This window comes from Gekko japonicus, unplaced genomic scaffold (genome assembly GCF_001447785.1).
Source record: "Gekko japonicus isolate JY-2015 unplaced genomic scaffold, Gekko_japonicus_V1.1 scaffold1051, whole genome shotgun sequence".
Taxonomy (NCBI): Eukaryota; Metazoa; Chordata; class Lepidosauria; order Squamata; family Gekkonidae; genus Gekko; species Gekko japonicus.
Window position 1 is genome coordinate 251,143 of NW_015160868.1, and position 15,192 is coordinate 266,334.

The window sequence follows — 15,192 nt, forward strand, 5'->3', positions numbered from 1 at the left end:
TCGGAGAAAAAGAGGTGCAGGAGCTCATTAGCACGACTCATTTGCATATGCCACACCCCCTGACATCACCGGAAGTGTGTCAGAAGGCAACACCCACCGCTCAGGCTCCCCTGGACTGTTTTGGATTGCTAGCTATGGGGGGGGGGCATGCAGATCTGTCTTTGCAGAGGAGGGAGAGCTTGTACCTGAATAAAACTTGGCCTTAAAGGTGCCACTGGACTGTTTTGGATTGCTAGCTGGGGAGGCACGCACAGATCTGCCCTCACACAGATCTGTGCAGAAAGAAAGAGAGAGAGAGAGAGGGAAAGAAAGAGAAGGAAAGAAGGAGGGATCGAGGGAAAGAAAGAGGGAGAGACAGAAATAAAGAGGGAAAGAACGAGAGAAGGAAAGAAAAAGGAAAAGAAAGAAGGAAAGAAAAAAGGAGGAAAAGAAAGAAAGATAAAGAAGGAAAGAAAGAGAAGGAAAGAAGGAGGGACTAAGGGAAAGAAAGAGGGAGAGACAGAAATAAAGAGGGAAAGAAGGAGAGAAGGAAAGAAAGAGGAAAAGAAAGAAGGAAGGAAAAAAGGAGGAAAAGAAAGATAAAGAAGGAAAGAAAGAGAAGAAGGAGGTAAAGAGGGAAAAAAAGGAAAGAGGGAAAAAAGAGGGAGAGAAGGAGCAGGGGGCAGGGCTTGCTGCATGTGCCCACCCCCTGGGCTCTTTATTGCCGGAACTCCGCTCCCGTGCGCTCCTGTAGGAAATGACCCCTGCCTCAACCAAAAGCCTGGCGGAACAGCTGTGTCTTGCAGGCCCTGGCATTGGCAACCCGACCCATACACAAGTAAGGTTTTGAATGTCACCAGATCATGATATTTTCAGTGAAACTGGACAGAACTGGTCCAGACAATCAAACACTGAGCTCACAATTGAGCTATGAGGTGAATGAGGAATCACTCCCCCCTCCCCGTCCTTTCTCTTTCCAGAACATCAAAAGACTCCCTGATCAATAAGGCGGGGTCCAATTGAGGGGAACTTTGTGTCACACACAACTTGATTCGTTTAAACGGTATTTCTCAGTTTCCCGACACCAATGAATTTACATATGTTTCTACGCGAGGCTGCAGTGTAGTAGATTACTGTGTCTGCTCGCCTTTCAACACTTCCTTTTATAAGCGAATTTTCCATTGGCTCTAGAACCGAAAGGGACCACCTCGCACTTGAAGTTAATTTGGTCCTGTAAAAATGATTTCTATCCAAATGACCTTTTTATTTTACAAAACAATGCTGAGCTCTTTTATACTAATGGAAGAATCATTACATGCTGGACTGACCCCAGCTTCTTTCTCAGAGAGATGGACAAATGTCCTGAAAGGCCAAAAACGCATTTGGAATAGCAAATACAGTATTATCAGAGGTCATTTCGGAAGGGAACGTGGGGGAGGTACGGGGGGCGGGGCACATGACGAAGCCCCGCCCCCTGCTTCCGGCCGCCCCGCTTCTGGCCCTCATTCAGCCAGGAGGAGGCAGGAGAAGAGGGAGGGTAAGTTGCTTCCTCCCTGCCTCTCCCCACCCCTGCCTGCCTGGGGCCAGGGAGGGCCTTCGCGGGGCTTCCTTGCACTCCCACTGGCCTTGCAGGTCCACCACCGGGCCCCTCATGGGGCTCGGCAGTGGAGCTGCAAGGCCAGCGCCACCGGCCGGGACCGTTGGGGGCGGGGTGTGTGGCCTTATGACACACTTCCGGTGATGTCAGGGGGTGTGGCATATGCTAGTGAGTTCCCCTAGCTCTTTTTCTACGAAACGACCCCTGAGTATTATTATTATTGCTTTTCGTTTGCCAAAAAAAGGAGGGGGGAAAAAAGAGCTTTACTACTGCTGATGTGCCTGGCCTCGCCTCCACCGTGTGCATTACATCACTGCCGCTCCTACCTGAGAAAACAGGAGCTTGAAGTGCTAGAGGTGGTTACTTGATGAGACCGGCACTGGCAACTGCGGAGCAACTTCTGAGATCCTTCTTATCCTGACGGGCCCACTGAAAAAGGACCCAGGCGCAGCGTGATCCCAATCCATTCACCCTACTCTTCTGCTGTGCTCTGGAGAACAACCCGAAAGCTGGACTCACGCTGAGATAAGCAAAAGGGGAGAAGTGATGGATCCAGACCATCACATGGCCTGGGTTCAGGGCTCCCCCCCCCCCAATCACCGCATCCATCCCAAGGCCACAAACAAGGGAATAAATGCAGATCTCCCGGATACAAGTCCAACCTGTTATCACATGTTATGTAATCGGACGACCCTATTCTTCGGCTGGAAAGCCTGAGGACTGTTCCAAAGCCAGTCTTCATTTCACCAGCCTCCTGGTCAGTGTCCCCTCTAAGCTGAGTTAATGTGAGCTAGCTCACAGTTTTTTAGCCTCCGGCTCACACATTTTTGTCTTAGCTCGGGAAGGATGGGGCTCCAGAGCAAACTAATTTACGCAGTAGCCAAATCGCTCACTCACAACTTTAATGCCAGTAGCTCACAAAGTAGGATTTTTGCTCACAAGACCCCACAGCTTAGAGGGAACATTGCTCCTGGTATCTAGGCCCTTGAATAATTCCGCGATTATGTTTTCCATGTGTGCTTTTACAGACGCGTGGGATAGAACGCAGCACCCCCGCCCTCCGTCATAAGTGTGGCTTTCTCAGACTGAACAGAAGACAGAACTGTCAAAAATCTGGCCAAAGGACTTGATCGGAGCGTGGGCGAAGTACCAAGGGGTTTTCTGTGTACGTGAAGAGATCCTTTTCCTTTATCGTCCTGCTCTGAATCTAAGAGTCTACCCAAGCGCTTTCTTCTCTTCTTTTCTCACTTCACTTACCTGAGGTAACCACGATTTGTCCAAATAATCAACGACTCGCTCCTCAGAGGCAAAGGTTTCTGATCTATATAAGTCTCATCAAAAATACTCTGGAAGATTTCATTAATCTTTTTCCCCCCCTTTCTATTGTCAATTCCCAAGCAGGTTTATATACAGCCAAGATAACATTCTTTCGGCCTGCTATCATTAATCTTATTTCCAGGTCCCCTTTTCCTGCCTTCTCAGCATTCTCCTGGCAATATTCTCGCTGCCCCGATGAAATATAAATGCTTTTTCCTTGTTATCAGTGCCTATCAACTGAACTTAATCTTTGTTATTTCAATTATGGTGGCCTTGTCCAGGAGGGGAAAAAAAAAATCATTTTGTCAAGGTGAAATTAAGAGTCGACCCTCACGGTGTAACTATCTGTTCTAAGTTATAGAAAGTATCAGGGTTGCTTTGCTGGCATCTATCCTGTTTTCCCCTTAAAGTCAAAATTACAGCTTGATTCAAACAGATGCTGGCATGCTTGCCTACCTCCCACCCCTGTGTCGGACATACTTCTTAATCTCTTTTTAACCTCTGTAGCAGTGGTTTCCAGCATTTCTACGTTTAACCCCAGGTGGCATCACGGAACTCACTGGGCTGCTTGTATGTGGCAGGAACACACACGACATCACGGTCACGTGACAGGAAGAGGATGAGCCCGTGGGGTTGGACCAAGGCTAAATTTTCCGATAATTTAAGGGGAGGTGCCATTTCCACGTTTAACCCCAGGTGGCATCACAGAACTCACTGGGCTGCTTGTATGTGGCAGGAACACACACGACATCACGGTCACGTGACAGGAAGAGGATGAGCCCGTGGGGTTGGACCAAGGCTAAATTTTCCAATAATTTGAGGTGCCATTTCCACCGACTGCACCCTTCTGCTGCAGATCTCTGATTTGTCCTTCATGCTGGACTTTGGGCAAAATTCCAAAGACCTGGGTTTTTTTTGGGTGGGTGGAAACGGACCAAAAGTAGGCTGTAGTTTTGCATCTGAAGTATGCACTGTCATCTAAAGGGGAGGCTCATGAAGCTATTATACCCTGATTGTGAAGTGATCTAATGGCACCATTACCTAGAGGGGCTGAAGACCATCAGAAGCCTAGCTGGAGTTCTTTCTATGAGTTAAACTAAGTTAAAAAAATAAAATAAAAGGGGATCTGGCTCCATTATGGTATAATAAGATTTAATTCATTAATTGTAATGCTATCTCGACTCTTTCCATTGATTAAAAAACACACACACAGTTTTGGGGGGATTGAGAATGCTAAATTACTACAATAAATGTTGCTGATTAACCTAGAACGCCAAAAGATCTCTTTGTCTCAGCTGAGATGTAAAGCAATTTTTTTAAAAGCCCACTGTGGTGCTAAGATATAAATATAATAAGAGAACTCAATAAAAAGGGTATTATTTACTGAGAAATAATGATTTCTCAAATTACATCCGGATTTATCATGATTTCCCCCCCATCCAAAATCCAGGGGACTGCTAGTTTCCCTCTAAGCTCAAAGTACACTTCCTTCCCCCATCATGTAAATCTCAGTTTTATTAAAGAAAATATTCAATTAACCCCAAATATTCTACATAGCCAAATCTAATTAGGCATGAATAAGAAATGGAGTAAAGCTATAGTAAACACACACATTCTGACTTCATTACTATTAGATTATTGGCTCTCTCACTGACATTATCAAACAGCAAATTCATTAGGACTTTTCCCCCTCCCTGAAATGCTATTGCCTTACAAGCAAAGCTGGAACTAAGGGGGGGGGGGGGAATTAGATGGCCAGTTATTTAAAGTAAAACTCTAGGAAGAGCATAGCAGCCATGCTGAAGATGAGATTTCAGTTATAACTTCGTGGCAATTATGACATAACTATTTCCCGAGAGGGATGACAATGTATCCCTAGTTATAACATTAAGCGAGAACTCTTAACCGAGGCTTGGTTCCCAGCCAGAGTTTAACAGGAAAACAAGATGGCACACTAGGCTGGTTTTTCCCCCTTAAAAACCACAACATTTGGCTTTGTAAATTCAAGATGTCTAATCAATTAAAAGCTTTTGGATTTCAGAGATCCGCATTCAGTGTTTTCTGCTGTTTGCTATATCTGCAAAAGAAATTAAGCCAGCAAATGTGGAAACTTTCATATCCAAATTAAAAGAAAATTGCATCTTTATAGAAAAAAAAGTCAGTAACCCAAAGAGAACCAACACAACTGGGATAAATATGAATTTTACTAGTCTAAATTTTTAGTTTTAGCTTGATGCAAACCACCTTATTTGTAGTTTCAAAGCACAGATTGTTTTGCTCTTTTTTAAAATTAATATATATATTCGCTTATCATTATTCTGGTGTACAGGCTATGGCTAGAATACCTTTTGTTGGTGTTCCAATGCTATTCAAAAGGCTCTCTGCTCCTCTTTCTGGAGGACACCCGATAGACTCTCTAAAGAAGAAGAAGCAGCTCCCTTCCATGAAGATTAGGGGTGCCACTGAAAGGGAAATTCAGCAATACCCCCCACACTGATTTCTCTGGATCTAAGCCTGTGGGTGCTCTACCTAGTTCATGTGGTTTGAATTGGTAGAATCACAGAACCACAGAGTTGGAAAGGGCCATACAGGCCATCTCGTCCAACCCCCTGCTCAATCAGCCTAGAGCATCCCTGACAAGTGTTTGTCCAGCAGCTCCTTGAAGACTGCCAGGGAGGGGGAGCTCACCGCCTCCCGAGGCGGCTGATTCCACTGTTGCACAACTCTGACTGTCAAAAAGTGTTTCCTAAGATCCAGCCGGTACCTTCCCGCCCTTAATTAAACCCATTCTTGCGAGTCCTATCCTCTGCCGCCAACAGGAACAGCTCCCTGCCCTCCCCAAAGTGACAGCCCTTCAGATACTTAAAGAGAGCAACCATGTCCCCCTCAACCTCCTCTTCTCCAGACTGAACATTCCCAAGTCCCTCAGCCTTTCCTCACAGAGCTTGGTCTCCAGGCCCACGATCATCCTCGTCGCTCTCCTCTGCACCCCGCTCCATTCTGTCCACATCCATTTTGAAGTGAGGCCTCCAGAACTCCAGGTGCGACCTGACCAATGCAGTGTACAGCGGGACTATCACGTCTTGCGATTTGGATGTTATGCCTCTGTTGGTACATCACATTTGACTTGAACATACACGAAGCTGCTTTATACTGAATCAGATCACTGATCCATCAAAGCCAGTCCTGTCTATTCAGACCGCCAGTGGCTCTCCAGGGTCGCAGGTGGAGGTCTTTCACATCACTTCCTGCCTTATCCTCATAACTGAAGATGCCAGAGATTTAGATGGGGACCTTCTGCATGCCACAGCCCCTCCCTTTGCATTGTTTGTTCCTGTGCTTCAGGCACAATCTTTTTCGCCCATTTTCGCATGTGATAGCTAGCAGGAGCTGCTCTTCAGGATACATAGTGAGTCACAGCCAAGATAACTTGGTCTCAAAGACCTGCTGCAGAGGTCAGATAGATATACAACTGAGGGCACCCAGAAGAGGCAAGGCTTCCATACCTGGGGCCACATGTGGTATGGAGATTGCCTCATTTTAACTTGCCACGGAGCGATAAAACAACACAGGACTAACATAGCTATGAGAAGAACTATACAACCCAAGCTCAAATAATATTTTAAGTGCTAGAACTGAGTAATAAAACGAGGGACTGATTTCATTTTGGGGGAATAAAAGGTTTAGTAAAGCTGAGAAGACACATTCGTCTTTCAAGTATGAACTAAGGCAATCATTTTATAATGTGTCTGTCATAAAGACAGGAAAATGAATACCGCCATAATAAATTCACTCCCACATGCAGCCTTACGACTCTGAAAACCTGCAGAACGGATAAAATGCATTCGAATAAACATTGACATTACTGACATCAACAGCTGGATGAGTTCTTGATGGGCAAAATATTATCATTATTTTTTGCTTGAAGTGGTATCCTGTGTTCCAAAGACACAGAATACCACAGTGAAACAGGCACATTTAATGACACAATATCTTATGAAGGATGTTTGAACGTTGGAGTTTGTGCAATCCTGTGGGATGGCAAATCCACAGATGTTTTCTCTGCGCGACTCTGTCGCCATCAAAATTTATTGTGTCTGGCACAGGGAACAGCATCATCTGTTTCCATGTGATGCTCTACAAGTTACATATTTTTTTTAAAAAACAACACTATTTGGAATCACAATCCGCCAAGCCCTGATCCCTTCTCAAGCACCTCTGAATGGAAATATGGCCAAGAAACGAACACTTCTCGGATTATTCCCCCCGCCTACGACATTTGTTAACTCTCGGGTTGAGAAAATCCTCCTGGATGTAGCAGAACCTTATCTGCCTACCAATGGATCTGTTAGGCTTATTCTTTCAGAATTAAAAAAAATATTTTGAATTTTTTATTATGATATAGGGGAAAAAAAGGAATAGGAAAAAAACCCCAGAGGAAATATAATTACCAAAAACATAATGTGAGGGCAATTTTACAGATATTGAGAACAATCCTTTTTCAGAATATATATGTCTATATGGAAACGTGTATTGTATAATAGCTTAACAAATTCTTTCTTATTCTGCGATTAAATGCAAAATGGACTACTTGGGGGCAATGCTCCCTCTAAGCTGTGGAGTCTTGTGAGCAAAAATTCTACTTTCTGAGTTACTGGCCATTAAAGTTGTGAGCAAGCAATTTAGCTGCTGCATGAATTAGTTTGCTCTGGAGCCCTCCTTCCTGAGCTAGGACAAAAATGTGCGAGCCGGAGGCTAAAAAACTGTGAGTTAGCTCACACTAACTCAGCTTAGAGGGCACACTGCTTGGGGGTGCTAACCAATGAACCAATACTTAACCCTTTTCACTGATTGTTAAGCCTACCTGGAGTGTTCTTTGAACACGAATGGTGGGCACATGGATTGACAAGCAAATACTGAACACCAAACAGTGAACTCTGGTCCTTGCAGAAATTTCTTTAAAACTGCTCCCTTGCCAATCTGTTTTCTTCTGGGTTGAGAAAATTCTCAGCCATAACTTTCACACCTCAAGGCTTCTGCATGTTCTTCCTATGAATACAGCAAGATGTTCATGTGCCCACTAACGGGACATCTTATCCTTATAAATTTATTACTAGGCAATATAGAGTCTGCAATCCTGGGAGTAAGTCCGATGGAATAAAATTGGACTTACTTCTGAATAGACCAGTTTAGGATTGATCTCTCAATGCTAAAAAACCCCCCCCAAACCACACACAAATTCTGATGGAGGGATTAAAGACTTTGGGGGGCGTTAAAACTGCAAATTTTATTAATTAATTAAAATATTTATATCCCACTTTTCCTTGTGGTTCAGTGTGACTTACAATAATAGTAAAATGTACTTTCAATTAAAAACAAAAAAATAAAACAGCAGAGCCCAAATCTCTCAAGAAGAAGAAGAAGAAGAAGAAGAAGAAGAAGAAGAAGAAGAAGAAGAAGAAGAAGAAGAAGAAGAAGAAGAAGAAGAAGAAGAGATTGGATTTATACCCCGCCCTTCACTTGGAGTCTCAGAGCGGCTTACAAACTCCTTTCCCTTCCCCTCCCCCCAACAGACACCCTGTGAGGTGGGTGGGGCTGAGAGAACTCTGACACAAACTGCTCTTTTTCAAGGACAGCTGTGCCAGAGCTTGTGACTGACCCAAGGTCACATCAGCAGGTGCAAGTGGAGGAGTGGGGAATCAAACCTGGTTCTCCCAGATTAGAGTCCGCACACTTAACCACTACACCAAACTGGCTCTCCCAGATAAAAGATGTCTGCCCTGGAAAACAGGAAGGCTTACACTGCCTCCTGAAGATCTCCGGGGAAGGGCCTCCCCTTCACCTCTTGCGGGAGCTCCTTCCACTGTGCTGGAGCCACAGTGGAAAATTCCTGGGTTCTGGTTGATGCCAGACGGGCCACCCTAAGTGGTGGGATACCCAACAGACGGCTGCCTGACGACTGTCGTCAGCACACGGTGAGGTTCCTTTCTTTGCATTGGTTCCTATTTGACCACTTTTGCCATTATGGCAGTGTGGCAGTGCGACATTGAGAGCCCTGACGTCATCAGCCAGCCGACAGAATACATGCCGTCGGGACATGACTGATACAGCCTGCAGATGGATCCTCCGACCAGCTACAATGTGTGTGTGATTAAATATTGTATGTTGTCTTCCCTATCCCCCACGAATACATTGTTAGTCCATTGTCTCTGAGTAACTGTAAATCGCTCTGAGCCCGCATGAGTGGGAAAAAGCGATCAATAAATTGAAAGTATTATTATTATTTAATTTTCAAACCTAATCCCAGAACAATGGAGGACTAGATATTCTCACGGAAACCAAAATCCTCATTATTGTCCCCAGGGCTTTTTTTGTAGATAAAGCCCAGCAGGAACTCATTAGCATAATAGGCCACACCCAACAGCAGAAACTCATTAGCATATTTGGCCACACCCATGACAGCACATCTCATTGGCATATTAGGCCACACCCCCATATTACCAGAAGTGTGCTCATCCAGCCACACCCACCTTTTGCTTCTTATTCTGCTTACCTTGTTTGTTGTCCAAACCCAGGGCCTTTTTTTGTAGCAGGGACTCCTTTGCATGTTAGGCCACACACCCCTAATGTAGCCAGTCCTACTGAGTCTCTGCTGTTGGGTGTGGCCTATTATGCTAATGAGTTCCTGCTGGGCGTGGCCAACTTGGAAGCCAGTCGGAACTCCGTTCCTGTGCGTTCCTGCTCAAAGATAGCTCTGATTGTCCCGTGCCCCTGTGGCTCACGTGGCATTTGCTGAGGGGAAGGAGAGAAGAACGTGTAGAGCACTTGGCCGCATCCTGCCTTTCCTTGCTCTAACAAACTGCATAAGGTGTTGGGGGGGGGGTCTTCAACTGGGGCTCCCGATTCTCTGTGACATCTTGCGGGCAAAGGACACTGCTGGCTAGATCTCAACTGTACCACCATCACCCCTGCAGGTGGCTAGGAGTCCAACAGGAACCAAAGGACTCGAAAGCAAAGCATCTGCTCTGCATGCGGAAGGTCCCATAATTCAATCCCTGGGACCTCCGGTTTGAAGGATCGGGCAGCAGGTGATGTGAAAGGCCTCTACCCAAGACCCTGGAGAACTGCTGCCAGTCAGAGGAGACAAAACTCTGACCTCGGTAGACCAATGGTCTGGTTTAGTATGAGCAGGGCTCTTTTTGCAGAAAAATCCCAGCAGGAAATCATTAGCATAATAGGCCACACCCAATAGCAGAAACTCATTAGCATATTAGGCCACACCCCTGACAGCACCACTCATTAGCATATTAGGCCACACCCCACATGTTACCAGAAGTGTGGTCACCCAGCCACACCCACCTTTTGCTTCTTATTCTGTTTACCTTGTTTGTTGTCAAAACCCTGGGCCTTTTTTTGTAGTAGGAACTCCTTTGCATGTTAGGCCACACACCCCTAATGTAGCCAATCCTAATGAGTTTCTGTTGTTGGGTGTGGCCTATTATGCTAATGAGTTCCTGCTGGGCGTGGCCAACTCGGGAGCCAGCCGGAACTCCGTTCCTGTGTGTTCCTGCCCAAAAATAGCCCTGAGTATGAGGCAACCTCGTGTGTGTTTGGGTGTCATGGCCTACGTCGACGCCAGATGACAGAAAGGAGCCAAAAGGGTCCAAATATAAGACTGCTTCTTAATTCTTGCCTGGCTCCTCTGTCTGAACAAAATTTCTCTTCGGTACAGACCAATGCTCCCTCTAAGCTGTGGAGTCTTGTGAGCAAAAGTTCTACTCTGTGAGCGACTGGCATTAAAGTTGTGAGCAAGCGATTTGGCTGCTGCCATCGATTACTTTGCTCTGCGGCCGTCCTTCCTGAGCTAAGACAAAAATGTGTGAGTCGGAGGCTAAAAAACTGTGAGCTTAGCTCACACTAAGTCAGTTTAGCGGGAACACTGGTACAGACCCAGCTTGCTAATCCATGCGCTCGTCCGCCCACCTATCTGCCAGCTACTTGCTCCCAAAGCGCCAGCGCCAGCTCCACCTTGACTTTGCTCTTTTATCCTCCCTGTTTTTGGAATGCAAGCTTGCAAAAATGCTTATCAGATGTTTCCAGCTTTGAGAAGATGACACCTGAATGGCAATCGGGGAACATCACAAAAGGGGCGATTGATGGCTGCATACCATTGCTGTAATTGTAGGAGATCCACTGCCCGCTCCTGGGTTTTGGAAGCGACACTGGTGTTTCATCGGCCGGGAAACTGGAGAACTTGCACTCCACAAAGAGCCGCTGTATCGTGCTATCCGCTGTGATCGGGGATTCTGTGAGACTGAGGGATATGATTTCAATCCGGATTTTTTCAGCAGTCTGTTGAAATAAATAATATTTTTTTAAAAAACAACAACACAACACCCGAAAATGCAATCAAGACACAGAATGTACTTCTTGTAAGGCCAAAGGGTCACATCAAGTATGTAAATCAGCAAGGAGATTTTGACGATAAAACATGACTGATGGGTTAGGGTGGAGTGGCGATACCCTGGGGCTTGTAGTTATCATGGGCATTGCAATATATTATTGGTTTACATTTTATGCTGGGGTGGTGGTGGTGGTGGTGGTGGTGGTAATGGTCCCAGTCCTGCTGAGACCCTTTCAACTGGAAATACCTATGGTTCTACTGTAGTCAGGCAGGTGTGAATTGGCTGCCTGGCAACTGTGGCTCTGTGGTGGAGCATCTGCTTGGCATGCAGAAGGGATCAGGTTCAATCCCTGGAATCTCCAGTTTAAAGAGTTCAGGCGCTAGGTGATGTGAAAGACCTCAACCCTGGAGAACCGCTAGGGTTGCCAAGTATATCTTCGCCGGGAGCGGGGGGCTCCTGGCCAGCGTCTTGTGCGCACGCACGTCACCCGGAAGTGACGTGGGCACGCCAGGCACGCTGTGGGCGGGGCCACGGCCATACAAGGGAAAACCATAGAGTTTTCCCTTGTATGGCTGTGGCCCCGCCCCCAGAGTGCCCGGCATGCCCGTGTCACTTCCGGGTGACGCACACGTCAGGGTGGAGTTCCCCCAAGGGCCCGATCCGGCGGCGCCGGGGAACGGGCCTCTGGGGCGGGGGTTTCCCCGCCCCCCGGGGGGACTTGGGATCCCTAAGAACCGCTGCCCGTATGAGTAGACAATAATGTCCTGGATGGACCCAGGGTCTGATTCAGTATAAAGCACCTGCATGTGTTCAGTATTGCTCTTTTACGAGACGGTTCTGTTAATTATGTATCCACACTGTCCATTTTTTAAAGAAGGAAATTTTACATACTTAAGACACACAAAGACACACACACACACACACACTTTGCTACCTAACATCACCACTGCTGACTCTACTAATCAGTAACACTTACCCCAATTTAAGAAATCTATTTTGGTTCAATTTTGAGTCCTTTGGGAGTTGCACAACTGTTTTGTTTTTAAGCAGATCTCATCCCCTGTCATAAATTCAAATACAATTATCACTGATTTTGAAGGGGACAAAGGTAGGATATAAAACCACTGGTTTTATGTCAGGAATGCAGTCCAGTGTGGCTTTCCTCTCTGATAGTCACTGTGTGGTCTTGGGACTGCATCTGTGTACACACCAGAGCGTGACGTGGGAGCATGTGTCTCCAAAGACAGCATGTACTTGCAACCAATAATGGCTCTTGGGAGGAGGAGACTGGATTTATACCCCGCCCTTCATTCAGAGTCTCAGAGCAGCTTACAAACTCCTTCCCCTTCCCCTCCCCACAACAGACACCCTGGGAGGTAGGCGGGGCTGAGAGAGCTCTGACAGAAACTGCTCTTTTCAAGAACAGCTCTGACAGAACTATGGCTTGCCCTAGGTCATCCAGCAGTTGCGAGGGGGGGGAGTGGGGAATCAAACCCGGATCTCCCAGATTAGTCTGCACACCTAACCACTACACCAAACTGGGAGAGAGCCCACCATACATCTCAAAGCTCAAATTCCAGGATACTTTCAGTGCCATGTGAAGTGGCTGGGAACACCAAGTTTTCCACAAGGTAGTAAATACTCAGTTAACTATATGTGTCTACATTTATAAGACTGTCTGTAAGGCTACAGGGGAAAGTCGCTCCATGGCGACTTTTTCCAAGTCAAAAAAAATGGACGTGTGAATTGAGCCATACTTATGCATATGCATGTTTTAAATCTGAAATGCGCTATACCTTGCTTGGAAGGGTTTTCATGTCAAATATTAACAGGGTAGAGCACAAAAACTCTCCTGAATAAGTCAGTGGTTTCAAAGAACGCGTAACCACTGTGATTTCAAAATTAGACTACACAGAAGAACACTCTTCAAAGAGCAAACCAAGCACCTTGTAGATCTCAACTGTCAAGTTCTTCTTAACTTTTCTCTTTATGGTTTCCCCTCTACATTAAAGACTATTTCAACCGCATGGAATTTGAAAGCGTCTGGTTGTAAATTCAAATCAGCAACCTTGCCATAATAATTACAGAATTAAAACAACAAAAAAGAGAAGATTGGCGTTGCTGTACCAAAAAGGGAGATCGGCTTGGCTGTTTAAACTGTAAATCAACACAATAACCCATGCGACACAACAATTGTTGATATGTTTTCAAAAGTATATTCTATAATTAATCAATTGAAAAGCTGTACTTATATACACACACACATATCCTTCATAAGAACAATATTCATTCTTGTCAACCCCCCTTCAATATTTGATGAAGTAATTTTACCCCCTCCTTCCTTTCAAAAGACATTTCCTTTTATTATGTATCCTAAGACACTTTAACTAAAAACCCAAATCTGAATATTTCAATAAGGTTGTTTTATTATTCAGTAGATTCATGGAAATTTTACTAGGACGACAGAGAAAATTCCACACCATTCTGTCTCCGCTAATACAGGTACACGGCTTCAGCTGGCGATATTACTAGGATTAGCATAGCATGATGAAATATTTAAAGGAATTTTTTTTTTCTAAAAACCTAATAAATCAAATGACTGCCAAATGTCATTAAAGTGATAGTCTTTGACTTGAATATGCTTTTCATATTCAAATTTGAAAAGAAAGAGATGAAAGCCTTGAAAGGTTACTCAGTTTCAACTAATAACCTCAAGCACTCTACATTCACATGCATAAAAAATGAAATGGCCTCTATTGTCTAATTTTACCTCAGAAACAACTCCTTTCTCCTTCCATTGTACAGATATATTAGGAGTATTTTTAAGTGATATTCGGAGTCATTCCCCTCCAAATGTTTAACCGCGCTGTCAAGAACCCGCTCGTACCTAAGACGGCGGTTTACAAATGAAGTCCAAATGTGAGGCATAGACGTAGAGAGAGGCCTTCTTGATATTTGACAGAGGAAAACAGAGACACTTGTTTTATGTTAGAGCAGAAAAAAGGGGCTCGTGGGATAGCAGTGGGCAAGGCAGACGAACAAACGGATTCCATGGGGTCTGACGGCCTGACCCGGACCAGGATGTGTATGAGAAAAGTTTGGCTGGGATCCAAAGACACCGCTGTTAGTGCGTTCCCCCTGTGGAGTGCTGAAGGATACTTCTTGTAAAGGTAAAGGTTCCCTTGCTCGAAAGCCAGTCGAGTCCGACTCTAGGGTTGCGGTGCTCATCGCCGTTTCAAAGCCGAAGAGCCAGTGCTGTCCGAAGACGTTTCCGTGGTCATGTGGCCGGCATGACTAAACACCGAGGCGCACGGAACGCTGTGACCTTCCCACCGAAGTGGTACCTATTTATCTACTTGCAATTTCTTGCTTTCAAACTGCTAGGTTGGCAGGAGCTGGAACTAGAGATGGGAGCTCACTCCATCATGCGGCACCCGGGTCTCGAACTGCTGAACTACCGACCTTCCACATCCTGCAGTTCAGCATCTTAACCACTTGAGCCGAACTAGAGACGGGAGCTCACTCCGTCATGCGGCAACTCGGGTCTTGAACCGCTGAACTACTGACCTTCCACAGCCTGCAGTTCAACTGATGCCTGTGGTCAGAAGCGTACTCAGAAGTCCTGCTGTGTGCACACTGTCACAGCCCTTCCGAACAGCCCGCTCCCACAAAATGTACATTTAACAACCGACGTGTTTATGTGGACAAAAGCCCAGCTTGTTTTCCATGCTCTCTCTGGTGCGGCTGATCTCCCGAGGCAGTAGGAGAGACTGTGTCGCCAGAGGACATTACAGAGCCTGGATGGTGATCCTGCCGTTTCTCTGACCGAGTGTTATGTACGTGCATGAGGGGATGAGATAGCAGAAAAGACACCCTCCTCGCTCAGGGCGTGAA

The 15,192-nt window shown here is 45.7% G+C and overlaps 1 protein-coding gene across 1 annotated transcript in view; it reads right to left on the reverse strand.

The window, feature by feature from the left end:
* RPGRIP1L (RPGRIP1-like) overlaps positions 1-15,192 on the reverse strand; it is a 136,609-nt gene that overhangs the window by 23,200 nt on the left and 98,217 nt on the right. Inside the window, exon 23 of the mRNA XM_015422281.1 lies at positions 11,062-11,245. Coding sequence (XP_015277767.1) covers positions 11,062-11,245 — 184 coding nt within the window. The remainder of the gene's footprint in view (positions 1-11,061; positions 11,246-15,192) is intronic.